Source organism: Kwoniella shivajii, chromosome 3 (genome assembly GCF_035658355.1).
Source record: "Kwoniella shivajii chromosome 3, complete sequence".
NCBI lineage: Eukaryota > Fungi > Basidiomycota > Tremellomycetes > Tremellales > Cryptococcaceae > Kwoniella > Kwoniella shivajii.
This window is the reverse complement of record NC_085910.1, coordinates 1657376-1671600: the sequence shown is the minus strand read 5'-3', so window position 1 is coordinate 1671600 and position 14225 is coordinate 1657376. Positions and strand designations below refer to the sequence as shown.

The window sequence follows — 14225 nt, the reverse complement described above, 5'->3', positions numbered from 1 at the left end:
AATATGAATAACACCAACAATCTATTCTATCACATTGCTTGTAGCTCCTCCAGATCGCATCTTCCCCATTTCGTCTCACACATTGACATTTACGAGTCCGCACTTGATCCCGAACCCGCCTTGGTATGTTTCCCAAAACTGCTGGCGAACGGGTTACCCCTTTCTCCACTCCTTGTAGTATCACCAGCACCGGCTGCTTCTTCCCCTTCTTCTTCAGAATAGATTTCAGTCGATAATGGGGATCTTATAAATCCACTTCCTGTGGGCAATCTCGGGGTTGAAGAATCATCCGAACCAGTATATCTATTCATCATAAAGGAAGTTACATTTGATCCTGATCCTGATCCAGAACCCGACCCTGAACCTGGATTTGAGTCTGAATCTGAATCCGAGTTTGAAACCGAGTTTGGATCTGGATGCGAATTTGAATACGATAAATCCATTAAACCTAGTTGAGCAGAGACTTCGGCTTGTTGTTGTTTTTGTTGTTGTCGGTGTTGCTGTTGCTGTTGGTCAGGTAACCCAATCCCTGGAGATTGTTGAGTTGGCGTAGGTTCTTTACTAGACAGGAATGTTTTCGATTGGGATGGTGGCGAAGAAGACGATGAAGACGACGAGGAGGAAGAAGCAGCAGAAGACGAGGATTTGTATTCGGCTACAGCATGATTTGAAACTGGTGGAAAAGAATCACCTCTTGAAGGATTTTTACTTGCTGTTGGAGATCGTTCGTCGGGTTTCAAACTTCTATCCGGATTCGTTACCGGTTTAACTTCATACGGAACTTGGACTTCTTTCTTTTCTTTGTCTTTTCCTTTGCCTTTACCTTTCCCAGATTTGGATTGCGATTCTTTTCCAGATTTGAGTGCTCTGTCCATGTCAACTTTTCTGACTGTATCTCTTACATCAACAGCTGTATCATTTGCCAAACCATCTGCTATTTCCCAAATCATTTGAGGAACATGATGATCAACTTCTGAATAATAGGCTCCAACAACAAATAGATCAGCTATAATTTGAGCTAATCCAAGCCTGATATCAACTACGTCTTTTGATAATCTTGGTAAAACAGGTAAGAAGAAATCTTCAAATGCTGATCTATTAGGTGGCGGTTTCACAAATTCTCTTAAACATCTTACAAACGTTAATCGCTTTTTGAATGCTGGTGAATCGCCTAAATCAAGTAAAATATCACGAAATCGTTTCGCAACCGAAGATCGTGACCCAAGCACTTCATACGCCTCGGGAATCTGCAATGATTCGTTACTTTATCAGCAAGTTTCCCCCTTTCCCGAAATTTCTGAGAAAGAAGAACCTCACCCCGTGTGTGACAGCATCTCTGACGGCCGCAAAAGGATCTAGCAGAGCGTCCTTCATCATTTCCAGGACCTCTTCTACATTCTTCCACTTTTGGAATGTCTTCAAGAAACTAGGGATGTGCAAAGCCAACTTTTCTCTTGCTCTCCATCCTCCAAGCATACCCTCTCTCCAACCTCGTGCGAGATGTCTGAAAAGACTCCATCCAACCTCCTTAGGGACAGATGCGATGATTACGTCAACATGCTCGAAGACTCTTTCCCTGATCTCCTCAGAATCACCTAGAAGTCGAGTATAAACGGGAAGAAGGTCGGAGACTACTTGATCAGGTCGAAGGATTTTGGTCAATTCATGTAAACAAGAAGCCGTAGTCCGTAAGACTTTTTCTCCTGCTCGATCTTGTAATCGTTGAAACAAATCTCGAATGTCGTTCCATCGTTCGGGACCCAAAGTAAGACAGACACCGGGGAACTAGATTGGATGTTAATTTCAATACTGAGTTGATATTCAAGGTGACATGTACTCACATTGAAGATTGAGACGACATCCCAATCCGAATCTCGTTCGCCTGGGCCAATTTCCGAATCATCGGTATACACATCAAGCAATTCATCAGGTGGTCCTCGAGGATCTTCATGGAAGATGTGGATTACTTCTCCAAGCATTTCAAGGGCAGCACATCGGACGTCTTCGTCGCCACTCATAAGAGTTTGGACAGCTTTGACGGCGAATGCTCGTCGGTAATCCGGTGATTCGATTCGTTTACATAAAGCCGGTAGAGCTAAACAAGCAGATTGCTTGACATGATCATTCTCATCTTCACAGAACTCTTCGAATAAAGGTAACTAAAGGGGATTATATCAGCGTCAGCATCGAAAGCAGACGAAGGGATACACTGCTCACCATTCGGTAGACGTGTTCAACAGGAACGATTTTTCCCAAGCAACTCATAGCTACCGCTGCTTCAGCTCGAACAGGAACATCACCATCTCCAGATGCTAATACCTCTTCCACGAAACCATAATCAACCACATCATCAGCTTCGAAAAAGTCTGACACTGAACCTATGAGATTCATTGAAGTAGCTCTTCCAGCAGTGGCTTCTTGTATTAATTGAAGTTGAAAAGCTTCGTTATCACGATTATCTTCGTCGGGATCATCAAAGATCATATCCGGCATCTCGGTCGATAATTGACCCATACCAATGACGATACCATGAAGAAGTTCTCTTTCCACAACAGCTCTAGCCTCTGCAAAAAAAGGTCGTAAATCGTGTTGATGAGGTCCGATCTGAGTTGCAAACGTTCTCCTTTCGTCAGCTTCAGGTTGTTGAGCTGCATGTCCCCATGTCTCCAATGTTGTTTCTCCTTTCCATTTCAGACGTTCTAGAACAGCTACAACTCCGTTTCTAACTGATTCGGAGATGACAGGATTCTGGTTGAGGAGTAAGGATCCGACGAGGGGTGTGAAGAAGTTTACTGATAAGACTGGTCGATCTACCAAGATACCTTGATCTTCTTTGGTATACTCGTGATCATGATTATCAGCATACGGCTTGATTAATATTCCAGGACTATATGCTGTGTCTTGAGAGGATGCTGAGATGGATGAAGCGGGGGTGTCAACGTCCAATCCTTCTGAAATACCTGGCGAGAATTTCGTCGATTCAGGTCTGGTCAAGCTTGATCCGCCAGATGAAGGACCTGTCGTACTAAGTAAAGAAGTGTTTGATCTTTGACGAGTCATCGGGGTCGCGCTTTCCTTCACTTCCGCTGCGGTAGGCGTAGGAACCATGTTCATGCCCTCAGAGGTGATTGTGAGAGTTTCCTTTATTGGTTCTGGAGGAAGAGGAGGTTCCGGTACTTCTACCATTTCCCCATCTTCTTCTACGAGGAGTTTACATGTTGAATAAAAATACCATAGGATACGATGTAATTCCGACGCAAAAGCTTCCTTGACAGATTCATCATCGTCCATGGAAAAGCCACTGAGAAGAGGCAAAACGTATTCGACCGATTCGCAAGGATCAACTTCATTGAGTAAATCGCCAAGGACTCGAGCGACATAGGCTCGATGAAAAGGATATTCACTCTTGCTGAGAAGGAATATACGTTCCAATGTGTTTAGACCCTCGTCGTCAAAAGTGACGTCCATGGGGACATCCCCCATTGGCAATACATCTCCCTCGTCAACAATATCGATATCGCCCATATAATCCGCATTGCTATCACCGGACCATTGATTTGCCGTTTGATCTGGGAAATAACTTGAGATTTCCGCCAAATCACCTACCCTACCTTCAGCTTCGTGAACCGGTCCAGAAGGGGGATGTACAGACAAAGGTGACAACATAGGTAACGTCCTCGGTGATCTTCTCGGACTCTTTTTTACGCGTGCGGCATCGTCGTCTGACCCTTGGATGGGCTCAACGGGCGAAGCTATATCAGCGTTGCTTGTTGTGCGTTTCGGAGATTTGTCAAGTTCGGCGGTGATACTGAGTGTACGATGGAAAGAGGGCGGTGCGTTGCGAGATTTTGCATCATAATCTGATAACGCTCGTCGAAGTACAGCGGGTCGTGCAAGGGGGGCGAAAAGAGGAGGAGATGGGGGTCGCGTTGGTTCACCAGGTGAGGCAACCGGAGTAGGTTGCGGGAATGCGTTCGGTAATTCGGCTACAGCGGGGGGAAGTGCGAAAGGTGGTAACGAAGAAGACGATTCCGGGGGAGAAATGACCGAGTTTGCCTTCTCCGCCGGTGCTGGTCTTACTGTCGGAGAAGGCTTTTTTCGTTCGAAAGATGATTGCGGAGATGGATCAAGCCCAAACGGCTGATTACGAATCACAGAAGAGAAACTATGACCTCTTGGACGACCTTTGTTGACCGCTGAAACCGGTGGAGACGCTCTGGGTTTGATGGATCTGTTCGCGGTAGCGCCTGACGTCGAGCTGTTTTTGGTCGGACTTGAGGGTCGATTCGCTCCTGACGTAGATAACGGACTTTTCGGTGGACTGCTGATCGTTGGTGAGGCTCTGTGAACAGCCAGTCGAGATTGCGAAGAGTTTTGAGACGAATTCGAGAGGGATCGATGATGTCTGCTAAGGTTCATGCTTGATGAGGAAGGTGGTGAATGCGACAACGATGGTGCATCTGCAGTGATTGACCTTCTCCTACCACCATAATACATTTCGTGCTGACCGTAAGGTTCCATATTGGGTGATGTTCCTCCTGATCTAGGTGAAAATCTGAAAGGGTTTGTCCCAGGAGATTGACTACTTCGAGAGGGGGAAGCTGGATCGCTTGAATGTGGATCTACTACAGGAGACGGTGGTTTCCGTGTTAGAGAATTTGAGTTTGTTGACGATGACGATGATGATGTCGGTATGATCGCAGGAGAGAAAGCAGGTGTGACAAAAGGTGATACAGGTGCAATGGGGAATCTTGAAGGTGGTTCTTGAGGTAAAGAACGATGTGGTGCACCCATTGCAGGCCACACACTATCCCAAGCGTGTTCTGCGGGTAAATCCTGTCCTCTCCCATCAACATTTGCTAAAGCACCTGAACTCAATCTCCTTGGTCTACTAGGTCCAGCTTCATTGCTGTAATCTTCATCTTCATATTCATCGAACAAAGCAGGTTCCGAAGGTGGAGTTGGATTTATCAGGTTATATCGAAAACTGTCTGTGGTTGCAGTCGCAGTGTTATTGATGATTACGTTGGAAGAAGATGAAAGTGAACTACTTCTAGATTTTGATGGAGTTGAAACTTCTGATTGTAACAATTTTTCCTTTAAATCCTCTCTCATTTCCGCCAAATGATCCCCACCTTCCGATTGGTTTGATGAGACTGAACTAGTCGATCCTGGGGTAGGTATCGATTCGTTAGAAACACGTTGAAGGGATTGTAATGTCGGACGAATATGCACAAGGTTGTCCCCTGGAGGAAAATGAGAATTGGAATAACTCTCGGAGGAAGCTGATACTGAAGGTGAAGGGAAAGATGATCCTGATGATTGAATGATAGGTGAAGTTGCTGAACTCGTAGAAGGCGTAGAAATGCTATACACAGGTGAATCTATTGGATGCTCGGCGGGAGGATTGAAATCTGGTGGTGGAAGTGGTGGTGGTGAAGATTGTAAAGGTGGTTCGTCAGGGGGTAGTGGATCTGGGACAAGTGGTATCAATACACATATCAGTATAAGAACGGGATACAAGAAAAAGACTCCATAATTGAGGCAAAAGGGAAAAGGGAAATGGTCCATGATCCATGAATTGGGTGAAAAGCTCCAATTCTACCTTTCAACATGTGGCTTTGAGTCGATGGGACAAGGAAGTAAATCACAATACAATGGAAGGGAACGCGCATCGTCTTCCAAACGGATACCGTGGTATTACAGAAGTGGAAGGATAATCAATTATACCACTCACCGGATGGAGTAGGTGTTCTACCAGATTTCAAATCAGAAACTGATGTTGAAGATGATGTACCTTCTTCATTACTGTCCGATAACGACCCCATCTTTCTCTCACTCTCTCTTTTTCCCCTTTCTCAACGGGCTCGAGCACACTTCCAATGGTAGATGAGAAGATAGAAGGAGAGGAAAGTTGATCTATATGAATATATCAAATTGATTTGTAAACATCGACTTCTTCTTCTTTTATGTTCTGCACCTCAGGTAGTCGGTATTGGGGTTCGTTGCGCAGGTTTTACTTTATTACAAGTGACCTATGACTAATGAGAGTCTTTTTCCAGTTCTGGTGAGGTTCCTCCTACCCTACTTGCGTTTGAATATCTTGATTTATACGGAGTATTGGTCGAAATTCGTTGATGCAAAAATGATTTGTGGTTTTTGGTTTTTGATCTTTCGTCTTTGGGATTTCGGTTTTTTAGTGGCAAGAGTAAGTTTATAACTAAGAGATTTGAAGTTGAGTATGAGGAGTTGGGGTCGGTAATTGTGGAGTAAAAAAAGTTAAATGAAATGGGCCGAGAACAACCAAAAGGTCTGGATTTAATTTACACAAGGGTTATATGGGTTGTATGTATGTATGTATGTATGGATGCTTTTTATGCTGAATGCTGATCTATACTTGTGCTGAACCATTGTTTGATTCAAATTCTAATGATATCTTACCCCATCTTTAGTTATTGCATTCATCCCCTTTTCCTTCGACCAAAAGCGTCATTCCCCCCTCATCCCATATAACGATTGATAATGATAGAACATACAATCACTAGTTATGGTAGACGCAAGCCCCGGTATAAAACTGGTAAGAATACGTAATCAAAAATAGGTTAAAAAAGAAGGAATCTCGGACTGCATATCTCCGAGAATGTGGCACTTGCATGGGTTACTGTATTCATTCCTGTGACTCGATCAAAGTGATGAACACCATAGGAGGGAAGCAAGGACGCATGATCAAACAGACCTATGCTATTCTCCAGGTAAGTGTCCAGCCGAACATATAGTTTCTCATTACTGCATTCAATGTCAACTCGTATGTATCTTACAACAAGCTATTTGAACGACTCCCGAAATTCAGTCATGACATCTAGGGACTGACCGTATCTTCCCCCCTTTTACCTATTTAAACAGACTTATCATTTCTAAATTTCCATGTCAAAACCAACATAAATCACCTAGGTGCCCAATCACCGAATACCAAAGCTGAGAGCCCTTCAAACTCAGGGATGGCCAACATAGCCTATGATAAGGATATGATACGTCAGCACTGTTCCAGCTCTTGACTGACCATACGGCAAAGGAAATACCGCTGAGCTGGCACTCCCAGAAAAGCGAACGATATGATTATCGGGTATATTTGTAGGCAGGGATGTGCAGACTCACCTCGACTCCAGAATCAGGAATACCTTCCCAAACGTTCTTGCCCCATTTGTTTATCTCTGGTAAACAATCCACTAACCTTTTCGTTGCATCGTCTGAAGCAGTACTGGAATACAAGTCGTTCTTGATTGATTGAAGAAGATTACCTAACATCGTTGAAATTCCTTTTTCCAATAAATATCTCCCGTCAGGTGAAGAGAGATGTTCCTTGGATTGGTTGAACAGCTCTTCAAGATACAACGAATGATCCGATGGATGAGCTGGAAATGGTATATCTGACCGGTCCGACGAGGAACGGAAAGTCGAATTCGGCAATAGAAGGGGAGTAAAGCTGTATATGCAGCATCAATATGTGGCTGTAATAAACGCTCGAACAGGTATACTCACTCGTATAGTTCGATGGTCGATTGTAAAGATAATTCCATCTCGACTTCTGCTCTAACCTCCTTAAATCTCATTTCCCAATCTTCGACAGTCAGTTCCTTTTTTAACGGCATGCTGTTTATCACGTCAGCTCTGTACTTGTACGAATTATACAAATTAAAGGATAGAATCTCCTAGATACGAAGTGAATCGGTGCATGACTTACTTGCCAAATATCTTCTCGACACTATCTTCTACTCTGTCACCAACGGATTTCCAACCTTGGTTGAGGAAGTGCCAACTATAAGATAAGAATATCCTTTCAGCTTGGGCTCTATTTTCTTCTTCTTCAGCTTGTCGCATCGCTAATATCTCTTCAGATTGTATTATAGTCGCAGGTTGCACGGGCATATTCGGGTTAATGAAATTTGGAAGGTAAGAAGTGATTGTTTTCGGGAATAGGTTTAATGGATTTGGGATGATGGATGATGTTGATTCTTTGAATTCTGTCAAACCCATCGATTCGATTGAAAAGGAAGATAACCATCCTTTCTTTTTTGGAGGATCAACTTGACGCGGTGTACGAGTTCCTTCTTCTTCTTCATAATCTTGTTCTGGAGGGGGCAGTGATAATGAAGGCAGTGATGATTGTATGTCTTTCATATACCTTGTTCTTGCCAATATAGATAATTGAGATGAGGTTAGCAGGTATAACATTGGTAAGAGATAGATAGTGGTGATCGTTCTTGTTATGCCTATTACATCAATTGTCAAAATCAGCAATGAAATGACGAGTATAGAGGCGACCACGGTAGAGGGATTTCTGAGAATGAAGCCTTCACTCACTTTGCACTTTTAGTTCTCTCCACAACTCCTTCTTACTTTTTCCTTGGAACATACTTGATCTAGTTGGAGAAGGATGTGTTTCTGATCTTGATGATTCGGATGGAGGTGAAGGTGATGAAGTATCCGTTGGAGGTAGACTGATTGATTGTGATACGACCGATGACATCTATGTATTTGTTTCAGCAAATTGGGATTGAGTCAGACCAATCCCAAGATTGTTCTAGTGTAATTATGCTACAATATGGACATGGTGAAGGTGAAGGGAGATTGAAACTTACAGCATCTTCAGTATCTATTTGACCAATTGACGAACCCAACATTCCGTCATTTTCACTATCATCTTCTGAAGTTGAATTTATTGAATTGATTTCACTTTCTCTCCTTTGGAATTCGGAAGACCAGGATTCCGTTCCTACACCTCCCACCGCTCCTTGTTGTGAATGTGTTGAAGAAGAAGAGGAAGTCATATCTGGACTTGGATGATTGCTTATTTGATGTTCATCCTGTCGTCCACTTTCTTGATGATGAGTTCCCGAAGGATCTGAATGGGAAGATATAGGATCAGATAACAACAGTGAGTTTTCGCCATCACCTCCTTCGCGAGTATTTGTATTAGTGTTTGGTTCCACTGATAGACTATTCGTCGAATCGGCTAGATTCGATCCTGAAGTTGAAGTTGAATTTGAATTTGGAATTGAATTTGATAAGTCTTGTAATGCTTGACTTATCTCTTCAACAGGATATGAGGAGAATACTTGAGGCTGTAGCGTAGGTATCAAAGCGTAAAGTGTGAATGAGATAGTTGAGATCAAAGATGTGAAATGATTTTTCATTCTGCAGATAAAGTCGTGGAATCAGTCTTCGTTCGACCATACTCTATGTTTCATTATATCCCCTTCCCCTTGCACCTCACAAATGGAACGAATGATTGAGATACACTCACAAGTCTCTCTGTTTCCTCTCTTTGATAGCTTTGATTCTTGCCTCTTTCAATCGTTCAATTATATAAGAAGAGACGAACCACACTGTAGAAGCTGTTCCCACGAAAAAGAATAATCGTCTTATTCGTCTTTGCCAAGGTGTTTCTCTTGGTGAAGGCATTGTTGTTTGATACGATTGGCAACTTATCTCTGCGTCAGACGATATATGCAAGTTGAGGTAGATTTCCGGGATATCTGTATGAGTATGAAGGATAAGATCATATTGGATATGGAACTGGGTTCTTGCACTTTCTCACTCAATTCCCGGTAAAGCAAAGTGACCGATTCCCATAGTAACTGTGTATTTATTACCCCCATCTAATCACTCGCTCGATCGCTCGAATGGTCTGCATTCCGAGGGTGGAGGTTGACCCCCCTCGGGTATAGCATCATCGTTATATACCTTTTCATGGACCCATCAAAAATAGCAACTAAGCTTTATCACTCTGGTGAAGACATCACCAACAAAACCAGAGAGATAAGAAAAATGTCAATTAAGATAACAGCAGCTACCAAGGAGGATGTGGTGCGTATATCCTAAATACTGAATATCAAACCCTCTCTTCATATTAGCTAATTTACGTATGTCGTTGTCATAGCCGGAATTATTGGGTTTGATTGTAGAATTGGTATGTCAAGTTATTTACTATTGATTAAATCGATATACTTAATTCAACCTGGTATACGTTCTTTGTAGGCGGTGTATGAGAAAGAGCCTGATGCTGTGGTAGCCACTCCCGAGCTTGTACGTATGCTCCTGACTTGCCGAAGACGAAACAGCCTATTCCGAGACCAATATGTTGATGCGACTCGTTACTTCTTATAGATGATCAAGAACATATTCGAAAACAAGTATGCAGAATGTTTGATCGCTCGTACAGTCTCTGAAGATGGTGGCAAAGGAGTAGCAGTCGGACTTGCTTTGGTAAAGCTTAATCCTATCAAAACATACCTAGCTCAAGGGGAGTAAAGCTGATTACTCTGCCGTCAATGTACAGTACTTCTTCACGTATTCGACTTGGTTAGGTGCACCAGGTTTATACGTTAGTTTCAATTCATATCCATTATCTTCTTCACTGTATGGATATTACCGTAGAAAACCTGGACTGAATCTCTGTCTACGTTCTAGCTCGAAGACTTATATGTTAAACCTGAATATCGATCAAAGGGATTAGGTAAGAGGTTTTTCGGTGAATTAGGTTACATAGCGAATGAACGTGGATGTAAACGAGTTGAATGGCGTGTATTGAAAGTGAGTGAACCCACCTGTCTGATTTATCCTCTACAACAACAGTGATAATCGCTCATATCCTGATGGACATTTGGTAGTGGAATAAACCTTCGATCGATTTTTATATCGAGTGTCTCAAAGCTGAGAATTTGATTGAATGGGATACGATGCGCGTTGAAGGGAAAGAGGGATTCGATAGATTGATATCATTCAGAAAAGTCGAATAAAATTAGATCATCCATACAAAAATCATGAATCGGACCCAATCCCTACCAGCCTATTTCCCACGAAAGGGTGCGTGGGTGTGGGTGTGCCTACCCTCTTTCCGGCGGTATATGCGGGTTTCAACTCTTTTCATTTAAATTCACTCTTCTTATGATTCTGAAACACACACACACACACAGACATACACACCTCGTGCCTTGAATGTTCTTGATTATGCGGAATGGCAGATTCAAGGATAACTAAGGTTGAATGCCCGCATCTGTCTTGGTTTTTACCACTGTCAATGTTCAATGTGTGTTGTATGCTTGATATGTGTTATCGGATGATTTGAACGATGAAGAAACTGATCCACTGATCATCAGTTTAGGGTTGGTGAGGGTGAGATTTAACACGATACCACGCTTTTCAACAAGAGTCGTGCGTCTCATCATTGGTCCATCAAAACACATCACAGTGCATCAAAACCCCATGAAAAACCTCTTTCCCCACGATCAAGCGAATCATCAAGCTAAAAGAAAAGAAAACGAATCCAGGTCGAACCTTATCTTTCTTTCTCTTCATAATCTCATTATAATCATTCAATGGATGTGAACCTTTTGACTCGATATTGTTTTATCATATTAGACGTCGAAGCGTTAGTCTCGTTCCTCTTCTCAATATATAACATTTAGCCAGCTCTCGAGATCTTTACTTTCTCTCCTCACTTGTATCCTTCTCTCATATCGTGAATTCTCCAAAACATCATATCGCCAAACCAACAGCTACACTCCAATCCCACATTGCTTTTGTAGCAGCCATGACTTCTCTAATATCTTCTCCAGACCCAATACCACTTTCACCGACATACTCCCCTTCTGGGCCAAGTCACCTTGATGCTGAGGCTTTGACTAGCTTGATTCGACAATTAAGAAGATCACCTGAATCTTCATCAGGACTGACTCTGCCTCCTATAATGGGAGTGATCGATGAAGAAGATGAAGATCCTTCCGAGATCGGAGGAGATGACGAAGACTCATCCACGATTCATTCTGACAACTGCGAATTTGAAGAAGAGGAGATCGTCTGGAGCGAATCTATACTCTACACGATAGATGAGGAAAGGTACGTGTCAATCTACACCTTCTTTCCCTGTCCATATCGCCACTTCGAACAAACGCAATTCTCCTGAGAAATGCTGATGTGAGATTACAGCGAGGAAGATTTCGAGCAATCTGCATCCGATACTTCCTTCACCGTTGACAATGACTTCGGGTGAGCCTCCAATACACTTTCTTCGACTGATCTGTTGAGTCTCGGCTAAACGAACTTCGATTGTGTAGAAGTGAAGATATCCCACCTTCTGATAACGACAACGAAGGTGCACCTCCTGTAGATCGATATTCGCCACCTCCTCCAAGTCCAAATACGGCTTTGACACCTTCGCCGACATTACCTGAAACCCCCTGCTTCCCTAACATTCTCACCTCTCATCCAATTGATCCTTGTGATTCCGTAGGAGATCTCGTCAGCTCGTCTACGAGTGATCAGCATGGCTATACCTCCCAAGCCGATGATCAATTCAACGACTCATCAGAAATTACGCCACTCGCTCCTTGTCCTATTCCCGAAGTTCTGCCTTCACAAAGAAGGCGAAGAAGGACTCTGGGCGACTTGGAGAAGTACAGGAGAACCGCGATAGAGCGGGCGGCATGGACCACCCATTGGGACATCCAAGCTGCCGAGCTCAAGCGAATGCAAAGAGAGCGAGAGTACGACGAGGCCGTTTGGATGAACTCAAATTCATCTAGAGAAAGATCCAGGTCCGGGGAGAGACAAAGAGGTAGAAGACCTAAGAGCATAGTAAGGTGAGCCGATACACGATCATTCTATGCCATCTCCGCAAAACACAAGTGAGTATTGGAGCTGACGAGATGTATCTTTGTGGAAAGTAGAGCTCAATCATTTCCACCTACACAGGTCAGGTCCAGTATACTCTCGTTGAGATCGAACTGCCACGATGACATGATCTGCTACGGGAACGGTGGAGAAGGTCAACCTCAAGCCTCATCATGGGACGATGAGTCAGCAGAGAGCCAGGATGAGTTCGAAGTGGAGCATATCGAATTCAGTGAACCTGATGAGACCAACGTCAACGAAGGCGTTGAAGGACGAGATGAGATTGATGAGGATGTACTTTCACCTCTATCTGATCATATCAAGACCCCAATGCTTTCCGAAAACGGCCTGGACCGAAGGATATCATTCCCTTCCTCATCATATATATTTGGTGCCTCCTCCTTTCACGCTCCTGGTACGGGGAAAGAACCAAATCAAGGTTTAGGTCTCGGCTTGAATCTCATGGGTATAGCAAGAATAGATCAAAGGTGTCCTACCGTCACTCAGCCTGCAGAAGAAGACGGTTCTCTCGAGAATGCAAAGGATTTTGTGGCGACAGCAGAGGATCAACCGCTAGATGTCAACCTTTGGCGACCACGACTGCCAAACATCAAGGTCGATCTACAAGAAGTATCGCTGTCGTCAATCATACCGAGTCGGCCATACAAAGACCTCCTACTTGCCGGAAAGGATCATACAGCAGAAGTACAGGAGAAGAAAAATGCAAGAGGACTAGAAGTGAGTCAGCTGGTTCCGAGTCGATCTTTTCCTTTTCGGCCGTCACTGATAGATAACCACAGACCAATATAATCGAGGATGGAAGAGTAGGGTCTGGTGCGAGTCTCGACGATCCAAATAGGGGAAGATCCAGAACCTCGCCTACGTCCAAAACCTTGAACTCACCCTCCAAGCTCTTTTCAGTCTCCCTACCTTCATCTCGCTCATCGACCAGTTCGCTTCCTAGTCTTTCGCGGTCTTACGCGGTCTTACCACAGAGGGAAAGCTTAAATCCCGAACTCCAGTCTGCCACTTCTTGGAAATTTTCACACAGCTCGCCAGACAACCAACAATCTATGTCCTTTAATCCCCAAATTGATGCATATCAATCAGAAACTCGCCCTGAATCTTCTCACCAACGAGAATCTCAAGGCGCGTCACCAGACGACAGCGATATAATTCAAGCTTGGGATGAGTTTGTAGATACTGTCAACGCATCAAGCGTAGATTGGACGGATCTGGATTCTGACGAGGAATAAAAGCAGGCAGACGTCTGTTCAGCTTCTGGTGGTATTTCCTTATCTGACATCTCATTTCAAGGAATTGGCACAGGATCTCCCAAAACGTAGCGAGAGGACGCTTATCGACAATGAAATAATATTCGAACTTTTTTACCAAATCAAGATAGAAGACAGCGGTTGTTTCCAGCATTGGGATTCCTTTTCCAAAACATTGTCCCCGTGTCTATACATTGTTTTTCACGTACCAATGACCTTGTAATTGTTAATGCCTTGTATCAGGCGCTCGGGGAATGCTTCTCCTATCGTTGTATGTTG

General features: G+C 43.6%; 4 protein-coding genes across 4 annotated transcripts; 2 read left to right on the top strand and 2 right to left on the bottom strand.

Moving 5' to 3' along the window:
* Positions 1–89: 89 nt before the first annotated feature.
* On the bottom strand, positions 90–5828 carry IL334_002805 (uncharacterized protein; the record flags this gene model as incomplete). The annotated part of the gene is made up of 5 exons (XM_062934543.1): positions 90–1247; positions 1318–1785; positions 1842–2159; positions 2218–5474; positions 5738–5828. 5 exons carry the CDS (start codon positions 5826–5828, stop codon positions 90–92), a joined length of 5292 nt encoding a protein of 1763 aa, XP_062790594.1.
* Positions 5829–6943: 1115 nt separating this feature from the next.
* Positions 6944–9462, bottom strand: IL334_002804 (uncharacterized protein; the record flags this gene model as incomplete). Its single annotated transcript, XM_062934542.1, has 7 exons — positions 6944–7012; positions 7156–7483; positions 7540–7650; positions 7742–8270; positions 8362–8527; positions 8640–9195; positions 9305–9462. The coding sequence occupies 7 exons, from the start codon at positions 9460–9462 to the stop codon at positions 6944–6946; spliced, it is 1917 nt and encodes a 638-aa protein (XP_062790593.1).
* Positions 9463–9828: 366 nt separating this feature from the next.
* Positions 9829–10799, top strand: IL334_002803 (uncharacterized protein; the record flags this gene model as incomplete). Its single annotated transcript, XM_062934541.1, has 7 exons — positions 9829–9867; positions 9941–9970; positions 10039–10086; positions 10168–10266; positions 10340–10384; positions 10471–10593; positions 10671–10799. The coding sequence occupies 7 exons, from the start codon at positions 9829–9831 to the stop codon at positions 10797–10799; spliced, it is 513 nt and encodes a 170-aa protein (XP_062790592.1).
* Positions 10800–11593: 794 nt separating this feature from the next.
* Positions 11594–13928, top strand: IL334_002802 (uncharacterized protein; the record flags this gene model as incomplete). Its single annotated transcript, XM_062934540.1, has 5 exons — positions 11594–11898; positions 11989–12048; positions 12117–12641; positions 12729–13410; positions 13473–13928. 5 exons carry the CDS (start codon positions 11594–11596, stop codon positions 13926–13928), a joined length of 2028 nt encoding a protein of 675 aa, XP_062790591.1.
* Between the last annotated feature and the right edge of the window lie 297 nt (positions 13929–14225).